Source organism: Symsagittifera roscoffensis, chromosome 6 (assembly GCF_963678635.1).
Source record: "Symsagittifera roscoffensis chromosome 6, txSymRosc1.1, whole genome shotgun sequence".
NCBI lineage: Eukaryota > Metazoa > Xenacoelomorpha > Acoela > Convolutidae > Symsagittifera > Symsagittifera roscoffensis.
In genome coordinates this window covers 13429211-13445444 of record NC_087067.1, presented here as the reverse complement: position 1 = coordinate 13445444, position 16234 = coordinate 13429211, and the positions used below count along the sequence as shown (strand labels likewise).

The 16234-nt window shown below is 36.8% G+C and overlaps 2 protein-coding genes across 2 annotated transcripts in view; both read left to right on the top strand.

Moving 5' to 3' along the window:
• The window catches only part of LOC134848556 (uncharacterized), a 45368-nt gene extending 39392 nt beyond the window's left edge, over positions 1 to 5976 (top strand). Inside the window, exons 27-31 of the mRNA XM_063866069.1 lie at positions 1667 to 1845; positions 3015 to 3172; positions 3655 to 3752; positions 3999 to 4119; positions 5265 to 5976. Of these exons, the coding sequence (XP_063722139.1) occupies positions 1667 to 1845; positions 3015 to 3172; positions 3655 to 3752; positions 3999 to 4119; positions 5265 to 5356 (648 nt within the window). The 3' untranslated portion in view covers positions 5357 to 5976. The remainder of the gene's footprint in view (positions 1 to 1666; positions 1846 to 3014; positions 3173 to 3654; positions 3753 to 3998; positions 4120 to 5264) is intronic.
• The window catches only part of LOC134848132 (terminal uridylyltransferase 4-like), a 438124-nt gene that overhangs the window by 190234 nt on the left and 231656 nt on the right, over positions 1 to 16234 (top strand). The gene's annotated exons all lie outside the window — the stretch shown is intronic.

The following is a 16234-nucleotide window of genomic DNA, read 5'->3' as shown; positions in this document are numbered from 1 at the left end:
AAGAATAGCCAGCCGGTTGCTGTGCAAATAGCACAAAATGCCGAAAGAATACAGCTTTTCTCTTCAGAATGTTTTGTTTTTTGTTCCTTGTGCGATGAGAGGATCTGAATAAAAGCCTTACCTTCGATAGCGATGGTAACTTTGACAACAGTTTTCTTTTGAAATGAATATAAAAATAAAAAAACTTGTTCAAAATTTTCGTGAAAATATCTTGGCGCTGAAAGATATTTCGATTTGTTTATTGAGGTAGAAAGTTATAATTGCTTAATTTGAACAACACTGCTCGTATATTAGGGCGAAAACTTGAATGTTCCGTTTGCACTTTAAAGCCAAGTTTGTAGTTTTTAGAAAATTTATCAAGTAATCGAAAAAATATCTTTTTCATTTTGCTGTCATTTCATCCCCCACTCGTTATGTGAATGAGGAATGTATTCAGTGTCTCGCATCCTAATCAGGGGCGGATTTAGGGGGGGGGCGGACGCCCCCCCCCCCCTCAGGGATTCGACCCCCTGCCGACCCAAAGGGTCCCCCCTTTGATACTTTTTCAGAAATCCATTTTTGGCGGACCGACCCTAAACTTTTTCTAAAGGCGCCTTCGGCGCCAATATATACTAACTTTGAGGGGGAGCGCGCGCCAAAAAAAACGCGATTTTTTTTGTCAAAATTTTTCAAAATGTGCCCAAAAACGGCTTTTTTGACTGTTTTTTCGAAAATTTTGCCAAAATAGGCGCAAAACAGTGCTTTGGGAGAGCTCGAAAAATCAATTTGGTCGACCTAAAAAAAAAAAAAAAGGTCGTCAAAATTTTGAAAAATTTTTCGAAAATCCGCCCCCCCTCGAGAAAATCCTAGATCCGCCCCTGATCCTAATAATAAGACCAAAACGCTCGGTCAAAATTCGGAAACTGACAGAGTGAAAAGGCACCCCAGCATAAAATTCCGTACTTTCTCCGAAAGTCAAAACAATTACAGGCTTAGTTTTAGAAGCCTATTTGCTCGCTTTTTTCACTCAAAATTATAGTGAAAAACAAAAATTTCCATTTGTTTTTTCTCCACTTAACGGAAATTTACTGGAAAGTTTTTAATATCATTCGAATCACGGCTAAAAGAGGTTCTTATGATATGTCATTCGATTCATTGCCTTGATTTGTTGTGCTGCCTGGTTTCGCGTTTAAACTCAGGTGCACTTATATTCGACAGGATTCGTATTGTACTGGTGTTGCCGCTTCATCTATTCTTAGAAATGGTTGCCTGTAATCAATTTACCAATTTCCGCCTATCACAAATTGTGGTCTCACAAAGATTTATACATGAACCCAGGGGCTGATCTAGTAACTTTTTTTACATATTTTAACGGAACTTTTTCGCAACACCCACCATTTTACCACCCCCAATCCTCTAGGTAAGAAATCACACATTTTAGCAGTCGGTGACGTTTCTCTATCTTAAAATCTAAGTTTTGAACATGACTTGAAATGCGATCTCTATTCATGACATTTGTATGAAGTGATTAAAAATTTTATATATGTTTAAATCGACCGTGGGCAGAAATACAAGACTGAATCTTCGATGAAAACTTTCATAAAACTGAGTTTTCTATGAATCATCCATGATTGTTTCTGGGAGTCCTACCCGGAATTGAATGGGGATATATATATATATATTTTAGCGAGGTTTGCTGCGGGATAAGATGATCGAATTGTCTGCATCCGGTGGGGCTAAGAGAGCCAAGCGAAATGCAGGTGATGACTGCAGCGGAGTCACAACCGCTGACCTGGTGAACTTTGGCGACACTTTGTGCACGCTGTCCGCAGCTTGTGTTGCCTCTATTCCCGCTAATGTTCTTGTGTAAGTTGAATATTTTTTTTCAGCTAAAGTGAGTATGATTAATCGTTAATAGCGGTAGCGTGAAGGCGGGGGGGGGGGGGGGGGGGGGGGAGTTCGAGTAAACTTGGCATTTCTAAGCACAGCAGGTAATTCCATTTCTTTGCGCGGGCTCTCCATAAAATTTAGGGTTGCGATAGCCAGAAACAGCTGCCGTTAAATATGGCCAGAGATGGGAACCTTACGAAAAATTTGGCAATCAGAGTTGATTTCCTAGCATGTTTATAAACCCCGGTCCCACTCAATGCAGGACAAACGAGGGTTATATCATTCATATTGTCTTAGCTGGTCCCACCTAGAAGGAGGAAGATGACACTGCCCCTCTCCCCAGGACTCTTAAGATGAGTTTCTTGCATGTAACCTAACCTTTGTAGCTTATCTTAATATTCTCAATAGTGATTGTGTCGGGGAGATGTGTGCGTGGGGGGAGGGGGTGTCAGTTCTAGGTTTCAACTTTAGCCGACCAACCTTTAAACTTTTTATGGCGCTTCCGATTCCAATATACACAATAAATCATGAAATTGGAAACACTCTCTAAACGAAAAAAAAACTTTTTTTTGTCTAACTTTCCTAATAAATGCTCAAGAACGCGCTGTTTTTGACTATGAAAGTTTCAGTTAACTAAGCTATCTTTTTATGTTTTCGGCAGGGCTTAAAAGAATAAGAAATGACTGGCCTAAATTACGATGACAAACTTTTTCAGAAAAGCGCATCTTTCCTAAAAAATTCGTGGTATTTTCATTTTTTCTTCCTTTTTGAGAAAATATACGGCAGTAATTAATTAAGCTGTTAAAGGGTTGGTAATTTCAAACAAGATAATTTCTGGGTCACTGATTGGCAAATTTTGTGAGAAAATTTTGATTTGAGTACCTTTTTGAAAACTTTCCAGCTAAAGTTTTCCACTTATACTATTTTATAACAAATCAACGATGTTTATTAAATCGGACCAAGTGAACAATCTCTCCCGAAATCAATTTAGCGGGGCAAATTGTTCACTTGGTTAAATTTAGCATTTTTCAGCCGATCTGATTTAAGAATAGTACATGCAGGTCTTACGGCTTGAATTTGCCATTTAATTTTAGGGGGAGATTGTTCACATGGGCTTAAAAATCATTTAAAAACTAACTGTTTAGCAACATGGGTTCTGACGCGGAGAACCCGATGATCACTCAAGACTGCCTGCAGAACCCCTCCATTTTCGATGAATTTCTGACCAGATTCAAAGAGGCCGAAGTGTATGGACCAGTAGCCCAATGGGGCGATGAAATCACGAATGTCGGAAACGCTGCCGGTAATTTATTGCAGCTCAAACAAACTAGGCCTCTTCTTAAGATTCAATGAACGTAGTGAAGACTTTTATGAAGTTATGATTTTTTTTTTTCGTTTTTTTTTTTTATTTTCAGAAAAAGTCTTAAATTTTGTTCACGTCAAACTTGATTTTTCGAGGTTTGAATTTTGGTTTCGTTTTAAGTTCAGTTCATTTCCTTTGTTGAAAGGAAGGCAAACTCCACTATCGAACAGCGCAAATGTAAAGGTCACAAAATAGGTGATCCAGTTCTAGCCTTGAATATAGAATTTATTATCAGTTTTCCCAGCGGAGTAAAAAAAATACCTACTGAACCAGTGTTCTCAAAATCCGCGAACGGAGAAGTAATAAAATGTCACGCACAAACCTCGAAACTTACCCGGTCAAGGTCAAGAAAGTTTAAACATTAGTCGAAACCTCGGTCGGTTTGAGCAATATGTCAATGATAATTTTGTTTGTTCTTCTAGTTGGTCTGACTTCGGTTGAGCTGAACTCGATGGATGCTGCAAACATGGCAATCATTGCGCCTTCCACATTTGAACTTTTGGACATCAATGTTCTCGCGGTAAGCATCCCCCCTTTCTCCTTCTCATCTCCTTTTTTTATCAGAGGGGTCTTTTTACTTATTTCGCCCAATATAAATTAACAGCGCATTATTTACAATTTACAAAATAAGAGACGTTTGAAAAAGGAATATATGGCCCAATAATGTTCTCTCAGGCTTGAATCTAAGTTGAAAATTACGCAAAAGTTTTGTATTTTCAAACCATAAGCCTGAAAACAGTTGTTATGGTTATTGTTTGTTTTTAAGGGTTTGGATCAGTCACACTTGGATGAGTTGACCAGTTCGCAGTTGAGGACCAGGACCCAGGCGGAGGTTGAAGGCACTCTGGGACTGACATACCCCACCCTCACGTCGGACTCCATCCCAGGCAAGTCTCAAGGACCACGTGAACAATCTCCCCCTAAATCAATTTAAGGGCGAGGAAGTTCACTTGGTTAAAGTTATATTTTTCAGCCAATCAGATTTGAGCGTAATGCATGCAGGCCTTACGGCTTGAATTTTCTTTTTAATTTTAAGGGGGGAGATTGTTCACTTGGTTTATTAAGGGGGGAGATTGTTCACATGGGCCAGTCTCAATTTTACCATCATGGTGGTATCATCACAATTACGTAACATAATTGCATAACAACAGTGCCGATCTGTTGCTATGTTGCATAACTATCCTAATTTTGGCTTGTTGATCCTGCAGTTTGTTAGCCTACCATAGCAACAGATTGGCACGGGGGCTTTTCTCATGATGTAGGGACCGAATGATGGAAAAATTTCATCCAATCAGATTCAGAAGTTCCTATTCGCTGAATGGTTTCTGCAGTGAGCCGAAGTCGAAATTAGCAGAAATTGAAATAAAGCATACACAGTCTGTGCAGATACACCAAAATTTTCTTTTATAATTTTGTTGTAATTGGTATTTGTGAAAAATTATATATTTTTTAAATGTCGTGATCTGCAGTGTTTGAAACTTAATTTATCTGCAATCTGCTAATTTTGCGATCCGTCGGTATTAATTTTTATGGCCTGGTCTTACTTGCTTTCTTTAAGATTTCTTTGAGATTTCTGAATACTCAATTCTAATTGGCTAAAAATGACGGAAAGTAAATTTCCAACATTCAGTCCTTCTTTCCATCATGAGGGACGCTACCGATTGGCACTATTGTTACGTAATTATGTTAAGTAATTTTAACATAACTAAGGGTTGAATAAATGGCTTTTTCTAGATATGCCGATTTTTTGAGTATCCGCGAGGCATCATAGCACGTCTTTTATCTATTTTGCCCTAAATAGTTTTGCAGATCAACCGTAATAATCCAATGCCTTGTGTCATGACACATTCCCTCGACAAACCCCGCCTACTTTTGTTTGAAATATTTCGGAATCGGCCATTGAAATAAATAAAGAAAAGTAGTCTTAAAATAATAGTTTTTTTGAATAGAAAAATCGATGTGCTCACGAGGAGCCTGGCGATTCTAAAGAAAATTTTAAATTAAAAAAAATTAAATTAACGCTTTTTTCTAGACCCACCAAGTGCAGGCAACACTCCTCGATGCTTGCCAGCAGTGGTCATGGGATCGATCCTCGCACTGGTCTTCCACTTCCTCGTTCTGTGAAGAGGTCAAAACCTGGTGTACAAAAAGACTACTGGCACCATTTCAACTTCAAACCCTCTGACTACTAACCAGGAAAATCCGATACCATCGACGAAAACTGACTGTTTGACAATTTTTACCACTCTACTAACGGGATTCGAAACTTCACTTATTTTGACTGCGAATAATGCGAAAACTAACTACAATTCAAATTTACTCCAACAAGACAGATCAATTCAACCAAGAAAAGTAAGAAAAAAGTAAAAAAAAGTTCCTAAAAACTGAAAAGAAAATTTTGTTCTTGAAAGCTGCAAAGAATTGACAAATCAGACAAGCGAAATACGAAATTTTGTGCTTTAAATTTGTTAATATTCGACTCAATTATTTTGATCAAAAAGATTTTCATTAGTCGTATAATTATGGTACTTGGAAAATCATTTGGAAATGAGAATGAAATTATAAAAAGTGTTCTGAGTACCAAAATTCCAAAATTATGAAGTGTTAATCTTATAAAGTGTGAAAGTTGGAATTGTGTTTCTGTTAAGTAAGATTAAAAAAAGATAAATTGAATATAAAATTTTTGATCAATTGTACATATGTCCAATTGTAAATAATTTGGCAGCAAGCGTTTTATCGGCTAATTTTTTTCATCAAAATTCAGCGTCGAGCTAAGCCGCTTTTGTATTAACAAGCTACGACAGTTTAAGAAGCAACTCCAAGTGAAACTGAATGTTTCACTTGGATCACTCATTGTCGGAGATCATTTTAGCAGACGATCTCAAGCATAACAAGAGTGCTCGTATATCCAGGCAAAGACATTAACCCGCGCCCAGCTCCCATGGATCTTAACTGACTATATCGTCATTTTAAAGACAGTGCCTAAAAAATTACAAAATAATCGATTATAATGATACTATTTATTGAGCCAAAAAAAACCATTATAATCGATTTTTTTAAACTTTTTCTCAAAATTTAAGCTATTAGCAAAATTTAATCCATTTTAAATCAAATATAATTGATTTAGTTTGATTATTATCTATTCTTCTTCAACAAACATCAACGCTTTGTTTCATTTTATTTTTGTTTTGTTTTTTGTGCTTTTCAGTTGGTATAATTTTTTCTTTTTTTTTCAATTCGATTTTTGAAACAATTTTTCCAAAATAAAACCTAGAAATAGTGCGACCTCAAAAAATCTTTAAAACGCCTAAGCATGATAGTCTACGTATTTCGTAATGTTAACTAGGTTGATTCATCGTTTCTCCAAGGCACGGGAGGCCTTCTAGCCGATGGAACTTAGACCGAAAAATCAAAATTGTTATTAACCCGAAATATTAAGTTTTATCAATTAAATTGTATTATGATTATTCTAAAATAGAATGGCCTGATTAGCGAAATACGTAGATTACAAAAATGGATTATTATGGATTTACTTGACAAAATAAATGACTTCAGTGCCAAAAGTAATGAATTATAACCGATTCTAAGTGATTATAATAGATGTTTTCCCTCAAAAATAATGAATTACAATGGATTTTCGTGACAAAATAATCGACTTCACTGCCAACAATTATGGATTGTAATCGATTATAATGGATTTTTTCCTCAAAAAAAATCTATCATGATGGCAATATAATCTATTCGTCGTCTGAAATTTATATCTGCATTGAATTATAATGGATTATTTTTGTGTCGGAAATCCATTATAATCGATTGAAATCCATGGGCGCTCGGTGCGGAAAGATTCCGCTGCACTTAAATTGGTCTGGAATAGTTTTTGGTAAACCAAACTTTTGGAAAACTATGAATTTTGGATAATCTCGAAGATTAAGTGTAAAAATAAAAGTCGTACGAAATTAGTACGACCAATTAGTAAGCTTCAATTCATTTTGAAACAATTTTGTTGTGCGGGATAAATTGCACGAATAAATAATTCGCGTTGCATAATTTAGACTGACAACCAAAAAAAATCAGAGACGTTATTCTCGACTCTTAGCAACCTTTTAAAAGTGAGGGTATGAATCCCGTCTTAATGAGTTTTAATATGACTCTTCACTCAATCCCTTCAACAAATTATTTGTTTCTTGAACATTTCCAGTTCTGATCGGGTTTTGTTTATTTTTTCTCTCGGCTAAACAAGAGAAATATGAGTGAAAATTCTAGTGAAAAAGATTGTGAACCATCAACTTTTTTCCCGTGAAGGAACAAACTGACCAGTGATTTGTCCAATTTGGATCAAGACTTTGATAAGCTCCAACAGAAAATGAAATAGAAAGAAAAAAAGAAGCTTGAAAAAAAACTAAATGGAGTAGACAAAACGGGAAATTTTGTGAACAATTGAAAACAACCGTTCCTTGTGGTCGACTACCTTGCCGTTGCCAGCTGACTTTTTCGACTTATCAGTCACATAATCCAGAGATGCTCAGAGCCAAAAAAAGATTTTTTCCGAAATTGATTGCTTCAATTAGGACTGGCCTAAAGCATAGTCTGTTTTGATTGTGTACAAGGATATCCTAAACTCAAAGGTGTTAAAGATTAATTTAAGAAATTGAAACTCATTTGTTTTATGGCACTTGTCTATAAAAGGTGAGAACTAACCTATGTGTTATTTTAGTTGTTCCGTTTTCTCTATTAAATTTGTTCATGTTTTCCGATGCATATATGAAAGTCAAATTATTCCGCTTCAAAAAAATTCAATGCTCGGACAAACAATTCGGACATACTAATCATCGGACCGACTGTGATCTTTGTAAGAAAGGACCGAACAAAAAAATTTAGAACTGGATTCCAAGAAATCGACAAAATCATACACAAAAAAAAGTATCAATTGCCATTTTTTGAATGAAAAGAAGACAAAATTGCCCAAATAACAATAAACAGATGACATGGATTAAATACTATTTTCCACGCTAGATCTTTTCTATGCATATTCAAAAACCCTTTTGGATTAAAAAAACCAACAAATAAGGCAATTTTGTCTTATTGCAAGCAATCCCACCGAAACGTACAAATTCAAAACGGAATTTTGCGAACTGACAGATAAGCCAGCAGAATTCCAAAAAAGCATTAGATCTAACAACCAAAAACTGATAAAGATATATTTTTATCTAGACGTTATACTCATTGTCACAGCCATATAAATTTCAAAAGAACATCATAAAAAGAAACGGAAAACAGTCTTACAGAAACAAGATGAAAAAAAGTTATCATTATCACTAGGTAAATTTAAGTTTGCATTCATGTAGACAAGTCGAGTCTTAGATACAAAATTAAAACAAAATTACAAAAGTATGCAAAAATTATACAAAAATACAAAATTATCAGCGAAGAAACTAGACCATTCGTTCGGAAAAAAGAGGCAAGAAAAAAACTAATACCACTTAAGACAAGGAAAATAATTAAAAAGTTTTATGGATGAAATCATCATTTCAAACGATACATCCCACATCTGGTTCAGACTGCAGCAGCACTGAGATCACTCTTAAAAAGACATATAAACGCATCAATTGCGACACATCAATTGCCGGACTCGGAGCAGCATTTGAACAGTTTACCGGAGGCGGCTGAGTAGCAATCGCTTATGCTTCGACATTTCTGAACTCGCTAGATGAGAAACTTTCAGTGAAGGAAATGGAGTTTTTAGGGTGATATGGGATATAAAAGTCTTCGAATATTATTTCAACGGGACAAATCTTATCGTCCTACAGATTATTAAGCTTTAATAAACGCATTTAACGCAAATGAAAGATCAAAAACCAATCAAATAGGCTGAAAAGATGGATTACCCCAATAATTGCATTTAACTTCGATTTCAAACATTTAGCGAGAACGAAAATGGGACCAATAGACAATATGTCAAAAAACTCGAAAAAACCAAGATATTCGAGGGAACTATTTTGACTGGCCCTACTTGAGCAGGTGAAGATTTTTGATTCGTCTGACCATTTTGGGAAAGTCCGGAATGTTTGAAATATATTGGAATCTCAATTGGTTTGTTATGGTTATTTTTTTCGCGCGCTTTTTGATCAGCTGATACGGTGCGCATTTCTGATTGACTGAAAAAGTGAAAATAATTTTCCAATTAATTTAAGATTGGAAATGAACAAGCTGATTGACGCCACAAGAAGTTTTTCTTCATACTAACTCCAAAAAACCTTTAGTAGTTTTTCATCAAAACGATTGCGAAAACGGAAGTACTAAAAAAAATCAAGGGGGTTTTCGTTGCTGATAATGAAATGAAAAACAAAGAAAATCGAAATCAACCAGTGATAACCCCGGAGGAGAGAATCCAGCAATAAAGTGGCTAGGAGATTCCGACCGAGAAGAAGCCTGTCTGAACCAAAAGGGCACAGACGTACGACATTTTTAAAATACGAACCCTGGACCTTTTCAAACACCGCAAAAACATCCACAAGTATACAACAGCTTTTGAAACCGCAGCAAAACCAGATGGACCAGGGTTACAACCAGGGTTACAACCAGACGTACAGCATTTTTAAAATACAAACCTTGGATCTTTTCAAACACCGCGAAAACATCCACAAGTATACAGCAGCTTTTGAAACAGCAGAAAAACCAGGTGGAAATCAAGAATATCAGACAATTCTTGAATCAAAATGCAAAGAAAATTTTTTTTCTCAACGATATTTTTTACGGAAAAAACGTCGCAAGCAAGCCAGACACAAGCAACAAATGAGCAAAATGATGCTAACGCGATCGCACAATTGCAAAATCGACAACCCCATGTTAGGAATTTGCCACTCATACTAAGGGGGAAAAACACAGCTTCATGAAATCCAGACTCAGATGGAGAAAACGATTGAAGTAAGTGAGCATTACAAATAATGCATCAGCAGGGTTATTATGATTGAAACGGGACAAATTTTACCGTCCCTACAGATAAATAGGCTTTAATAGACGCATTTAACGCAAATAAAAGATCAAAAACCAATCAAACATTGTGAAAAGATGGATTGCCCTATTAATTGAATTTAACTTCGATTTCAAACATTTAGCGGGAACGAAAATGGGACAAATAGACCATGTGTCAAGTAATCTGAAAAAACCAAGATATTTGAGCAAGTGAAAATTTTTTGATGCGTTTGACCAAATTGGGAAAGACCGGAATGTTTGAAATGTATTGGAATCTTAATTGGCATGTAATGGTTTTTTTTGCGAGCGTCTTGATCAGCTGATACGGTGCGCATTTCTGATTGACTGAAACTTTGAAATTTTTTTCCAATCATTTTAAGATTGGAAATGAACAAGCTGATTGACCCCACAAGAAATTTTTGTTCATACTCACTGCAAAAAACCCTAAAAAGTTTTTCATCAAAACAAATGCGAAAACGAAAATACTATTAAAAGTTTCAAGTGGGTTTTCCTTACTGATATTGAAAAGAAAAACGAAGAAAATCAAAACCAACCATTGATAACCCCGGAGGGGAGAATCCAGCAATAAAGTGGCTAGGAGATTCCGACCGAGAAGAAGCCTGTCTGACCCAAAATGGCACAGACGTACAACATTTTTAAATTACGAAACCTGGACTTGTTCAAACGGGTTGAAAACATCCACAAATATGCAACAGCTTTTGAAATCGCAGCAAAACCAGATGGAAATCAGGGATATCAGACAACTCTTGACTCAAAGTACGCAAAAAAAATTCTTCTCAAAGATAGTTTTTACGGAAAGTACGTCGCAAGCAAGCCAGACACAAGCAACAAATGAGCAAAATGATGTTAACGCGATCACACAATTGCAAAACCGACAACCACATGTCAGGAATCTGCCACTCATACAAAAGGGAAAAAACACAACTTCATGAAATCCAGACTCAGATGGAGAAATCAATTGAAGTAAGTCAGCATCACGAATATTGCATCAGCAGGGTTATTATGATTTAAACGGGACAAATTTTACCGTCCCTACAGATAAATAGGCTTTAATAGACGCATTTAACGCAAATAAAAGATCAAAAACCAATCAAACATTGTGAAAAGATGGATTGCCCTATTAACTAAATTTAACTTCGATTTCAAACATTTAGCGGGAACGAAAATGGGACAAATAGACCATATGTCAAGAAATCTGAAAAAACCAAGATATTTGAGCAAGTGAAAATTTTTTGATGCGTTTGACCAAATTGGGAAAGACCGGAATGTTTGAAATGTATTGGAATCTTAATTGGCATGTAATGGTTTTTTTTGCGAGCGTCTTGATCAGCTGATACGGTGCGCATTTCTGATTGACTGAAACTTTGAAATTTTTTTCCAATCATTTTAAGATTGGAAATGAACAAGCTGATTGACCCCACAAGAAATTTTTGTTCATACTCACTGCAAAAAACCCTAAAAAGTTTTTCATCAAAACAAATGCGAAAACGAAAATACTATTAAAAGTTTCAAGTGGGTTTTCCTTACTGATATTGAAAAGAAAAACGAAGAAAATCAAAACCAACCATTGATAACCCCGGAGGGGAGAATCCAGCAATAAAGTGGCTAAGAGATTCCGACCGAGAAGAAGCCTGTCTGACCCAAAATGGCACAGACGTACAACATTTTTAAATTACGAAACCTGGACTTGTTCATACGGGTTGAAAACATCCACAAATATGCAACAGCTTTTGAAATCGCAGCAAAACCAGATGGAAATCAGGGATATCAGACAACTCTTGAATCAAAGTACGCAAAAAAAATTCTTCTTTAAGATAGTTTTTACGGAAAGTACGTCGCAAGCAAGCCAGACACAAGCAACAAATGAGCAAAATGATGTTAACGCGATCACACAATTGCAAAACCGACAACCACATGTCAGGAATCTGCCACTCATACAAAAGGGAAAAAACACAGCTTCATGAAATCCAGACTCAGATGGAGAAATCAATTGAAGTAAGTCAGCATCACGAATATTGCATCAGCAGGGTTATTATGATTTAAACGGGACAAATTTTACCGTCCCTACAAATAATTAGGCTTTAATAGACGCATTTAACGCAAATAAAAGATCAAAAACCAATCAAATATGCTGAAAAGATGGATTGCCCTATTAATTGCATTTAACTTCGATTTCAAACATTTAGCGGGAACGAAAATGGGACAAATAGACCATATGTCAAGATATCTGAAAAAACCAAGATATTTGAGCAAGTGAAAATTTTTTGATGCGTTTGACCAAATTGGGAAAGAACGGAATGTTTGAAATGTATTGGAATCTTAATTGGCATGTTATGGTTTTTTTGCGAGCGTCTTGATCAGCTGATGCGGTGCGCATTTCTGACTGACTGAAACATTGAAATTTTTTCCAGTCATTTTAAGATTGGAAATGAACAAGCTGATTGACGCCACAAGAAATTTTTCTTCATACTCACTGCAAAAAACCCTAAAAGTTTTTCATCGAAACAAATGTGAAAACGAAAATACTATAAAAAGTTCCAAATGGGTTTTCCTTACTGATAAAGAAAAGAAAAACGAAGAAAATCAAAACCAAACATTGATAACCCCGGAGGGGAGAATCCAGCAATAAAGTGGCTAGGAGATTGCGACCGAGAAGAAGCCTGTCTGACCCAAAATGGCACAGACGTACAACATTTTTAAATTACGAAACCTGGACTTGTTCAAACGCGTTGAAAACATCCATAAGTATGCAACAGCTTTTGAAATCGCAGCAAAACCAGATGGAAATCAGGGATATCAGACAATTCTTGAATCAAAGTGCAAATAAAGTGTTCTTCTCAAAGATAGTTTTTACGGAAAGCAAGCAACAAAAGAGCAAAATGATGTTAACGCGATCACTCAATTGCAAAAACGACAACCCCATGACAGTAATCTGCCATGCATACTAAGGGGAAAAACACGGCTTGATGAAATTCAGACTCAGATGGAGAAATCAATTGAAATAAGTGATCATTACGAATATTGCATCAGCAGGGTGGAGCATACGCAACATCATCCGGAACATATGAGCCCGACAATGACGTGGAACACAGTAAAAGTTCAAATGCAGCTATAAATCGAATTAAATCACGAGTTATTTTCAAGTAGCATAGTAGCCAAAATGGATCAGTGCACTAAGGCAAACTGAAGGCGATACGCCCTTGTACCGGAAAACTTACAAAAAGAAATTGGCTTCAGCTTGGTGGCAGCTTCGACTCGAAGAGACCGTAATATGAAGCGAATCGTCAATTTCAAACGCAAACGAGACTGAGGGGCCTTTAATTGCTCATTTGGGCAACACTGGTGCAACACAAGCAACCGGTTGCCCGACAGATTAGACTGCTTCTTGATTGATGAAAGATTTGTGCTCCCCACAAAAGCATCAATCCATCTAACACACACAGTTCTCTTTGCGATTATTGGCCCCTGCGAACAAAAATTTTTTCTGCAGATTCATCGGTCCATCTTTTCTGCAGATTCATCGGTAAACAGCTAAAGTCAGTTATAACAAAATCACAATCGTTCGAAATAGATCCAGCAGTTTAGCCCAACGCAGAACTTTAAATAGATTTTGCAGGTTCTATTAGGGTGAATTAAACCGGGATGCAAACATCTTTATGGCAATAGATAAATTGTCAAAATTTCAATCGCTAAGGTAGTACCTAATACCACAACAGATGTGGCCATAAAACTTATGCGAAGATACAATCAAAAAACAGAGTACCAATAAAACTTGGATGCGACCAAAAACAATTAATCAGAGCTAAATATTTTCAAAGCTTCAGCAAACAAACAACAACAAAAAGTAAAATTTGATCTTTGCGTTGGTCGACAAAATGTCCTTAGTGATCATAGACAAAAAGATTCAAACATTTAAAGTTAGTATAGGAATTATGAGAACTGATCTATATAGCACACGTTTTAAGCTGGCCTCTAACGACGCTGATTTTTTTTAAATTAAGTTTAACTCCTTGCGGAGTGACAAAAACTTTACTTTTTGAGGCCCACAGGGTAAGGAAACCAAACACAACGCTTTCAAACCTAGCAACAGCTAGCTGATCATGCAACTTAAGTTGGGTAAAAGCAAAACACGCATGTTCATACCGAAAAAAAGAGCACCCACAACTGCCCGCGGAGATGATGCACGACCTTCAACGTTGGTCAAGTTCGAGGTGGTGGTCAAGAAAAACCAACCGAACGGTTTGCAGAACCATTATTTCTGGAGCTTTTGCAACGTCCAGCACCACAAGCTCATCGAGAAACTGGTGTGAGAATTAGACAAGCTAAGGAACAGGATCAATTTCGTAAGATATAAAAAAAAATCGGGAAAATTTTCAAAAAGAACATAGAACAGGAAGTGAGAAAAACAGTTCGTATAGCCACAAAAGAAAAAGATCCAGAAAAAATTGAAAAAAATTGCCAAATGATACACGGGAAAACTCAAACATACACACAGTACACAAACCGGGCACAATAAATTGAAATATAACCCCGCCGACTAAGAAACAGCGGATAGCTTGCATACAAATCGCAAGGACACCAGAACATGTTTGCGTTTTCTAGACATTGAACCACCAATCGCGCCCCGACACTCAATATTCAAAGAGAACGAGAAAACAGGAGACAGGTATACCGACAGAACTCACCAGAAAATAGCAACAGGAGGTGCAAGAAAACCAAAAAAAGAAAGGGAAAAGCTCCAACAGGGAAGTGACCGGGAGGAAAACCCACGCAAGGGAGACATCAACTCCATTACCTAAGACAATGGTAGAAGCAACGCGAAAATCAAAAGGAAACGGACAATCTGTCGGTGCGAGAGCATTAGGAAATCCGGTGCATATAAATACAATTGCAAAAAATCTTAATAAAAAGTTCACCATAGACTCACCTGAAGTGAAAAGAGAAATGGATAGCAGCTCAAACATTAAGAGCCTGATAACTAAATGAGCTTCAACGAAAAATCGCCCGAATTCCAAGCTTGCGTAAGACTCTTGGATGCCATCAAGAGGAGAAAAGGAGAAGTCGTTCACCTTGTATCGTTGACATTCAGTCGGGACTAGGAGGGCACAAACCCAACGGAGGTAGTGTTCGTCATACAGGAAAAAAGGGCAAACAGCAAACGGAATTAACTACGACCGAAAAAGCAAAAACGACGGAAAAACATGAGAAGAACCAGGACGAAGAAGACGACAAAATGAGAACAAAACGACAATTGAGAAAACTAGAAGATTCCTGAGTCCATAAAAGATTTGAAACTTCAAGAGGAAAGAAATTTATGCATCAAAAATCAGTCCCACGGGGACTAAAAAAACTTATGTCCCAAGGGCACTTCAAAAGCAAAAATTTTCAATCGTTTTACTCTCAAAATGTATGTTGTAATATGTATTTCTATTTGTATGCTGGTCACATGACCCTGAAAATTGAAAACGCAGACTGGAAAGCATTGGTATAAATGTATATCAATCAGTTGTTCTTCATCTCGCGGCATGCTATTTTGTTTTCCATTCCGGTCTGTTTTGTGATTAACGACTGTCCATACTATACTATAAGGTATGAGAGACATCTAAAGCCAAAAACGGGCGGGGGGGGGGGGCGGACGCCCTTTCTCAGGGATTCGACCCCGTGCTGACCCAAAGGGTCACCCCTTTGGTACTTTTTAAGGAATCCATTTTTGGCCTATCGACCCTAAAATTTTTCTAAAAGCGCCAATATATACTAACATTGAGGGGAGCGCGCGTCAAAAAAATGCGATATTTTTGTCAAAATTTTCCAAAAAGTGCCTATAAACGGCTTTTTTGACCTCTTTTGCAAAAATTTGGCCAAAATGCGGCGCAGAAATTTGGCCAAAACAGCGTCTTTTTAATGTTTTAAGAGAGCTCTGACAATCATTTTGGTCGACCTAAAAAAAAAAAAATCGAAAAATTTTTTGCAAATCCCCCCCCCCTCTCGAAAAATCCTAGATCCGCCCCT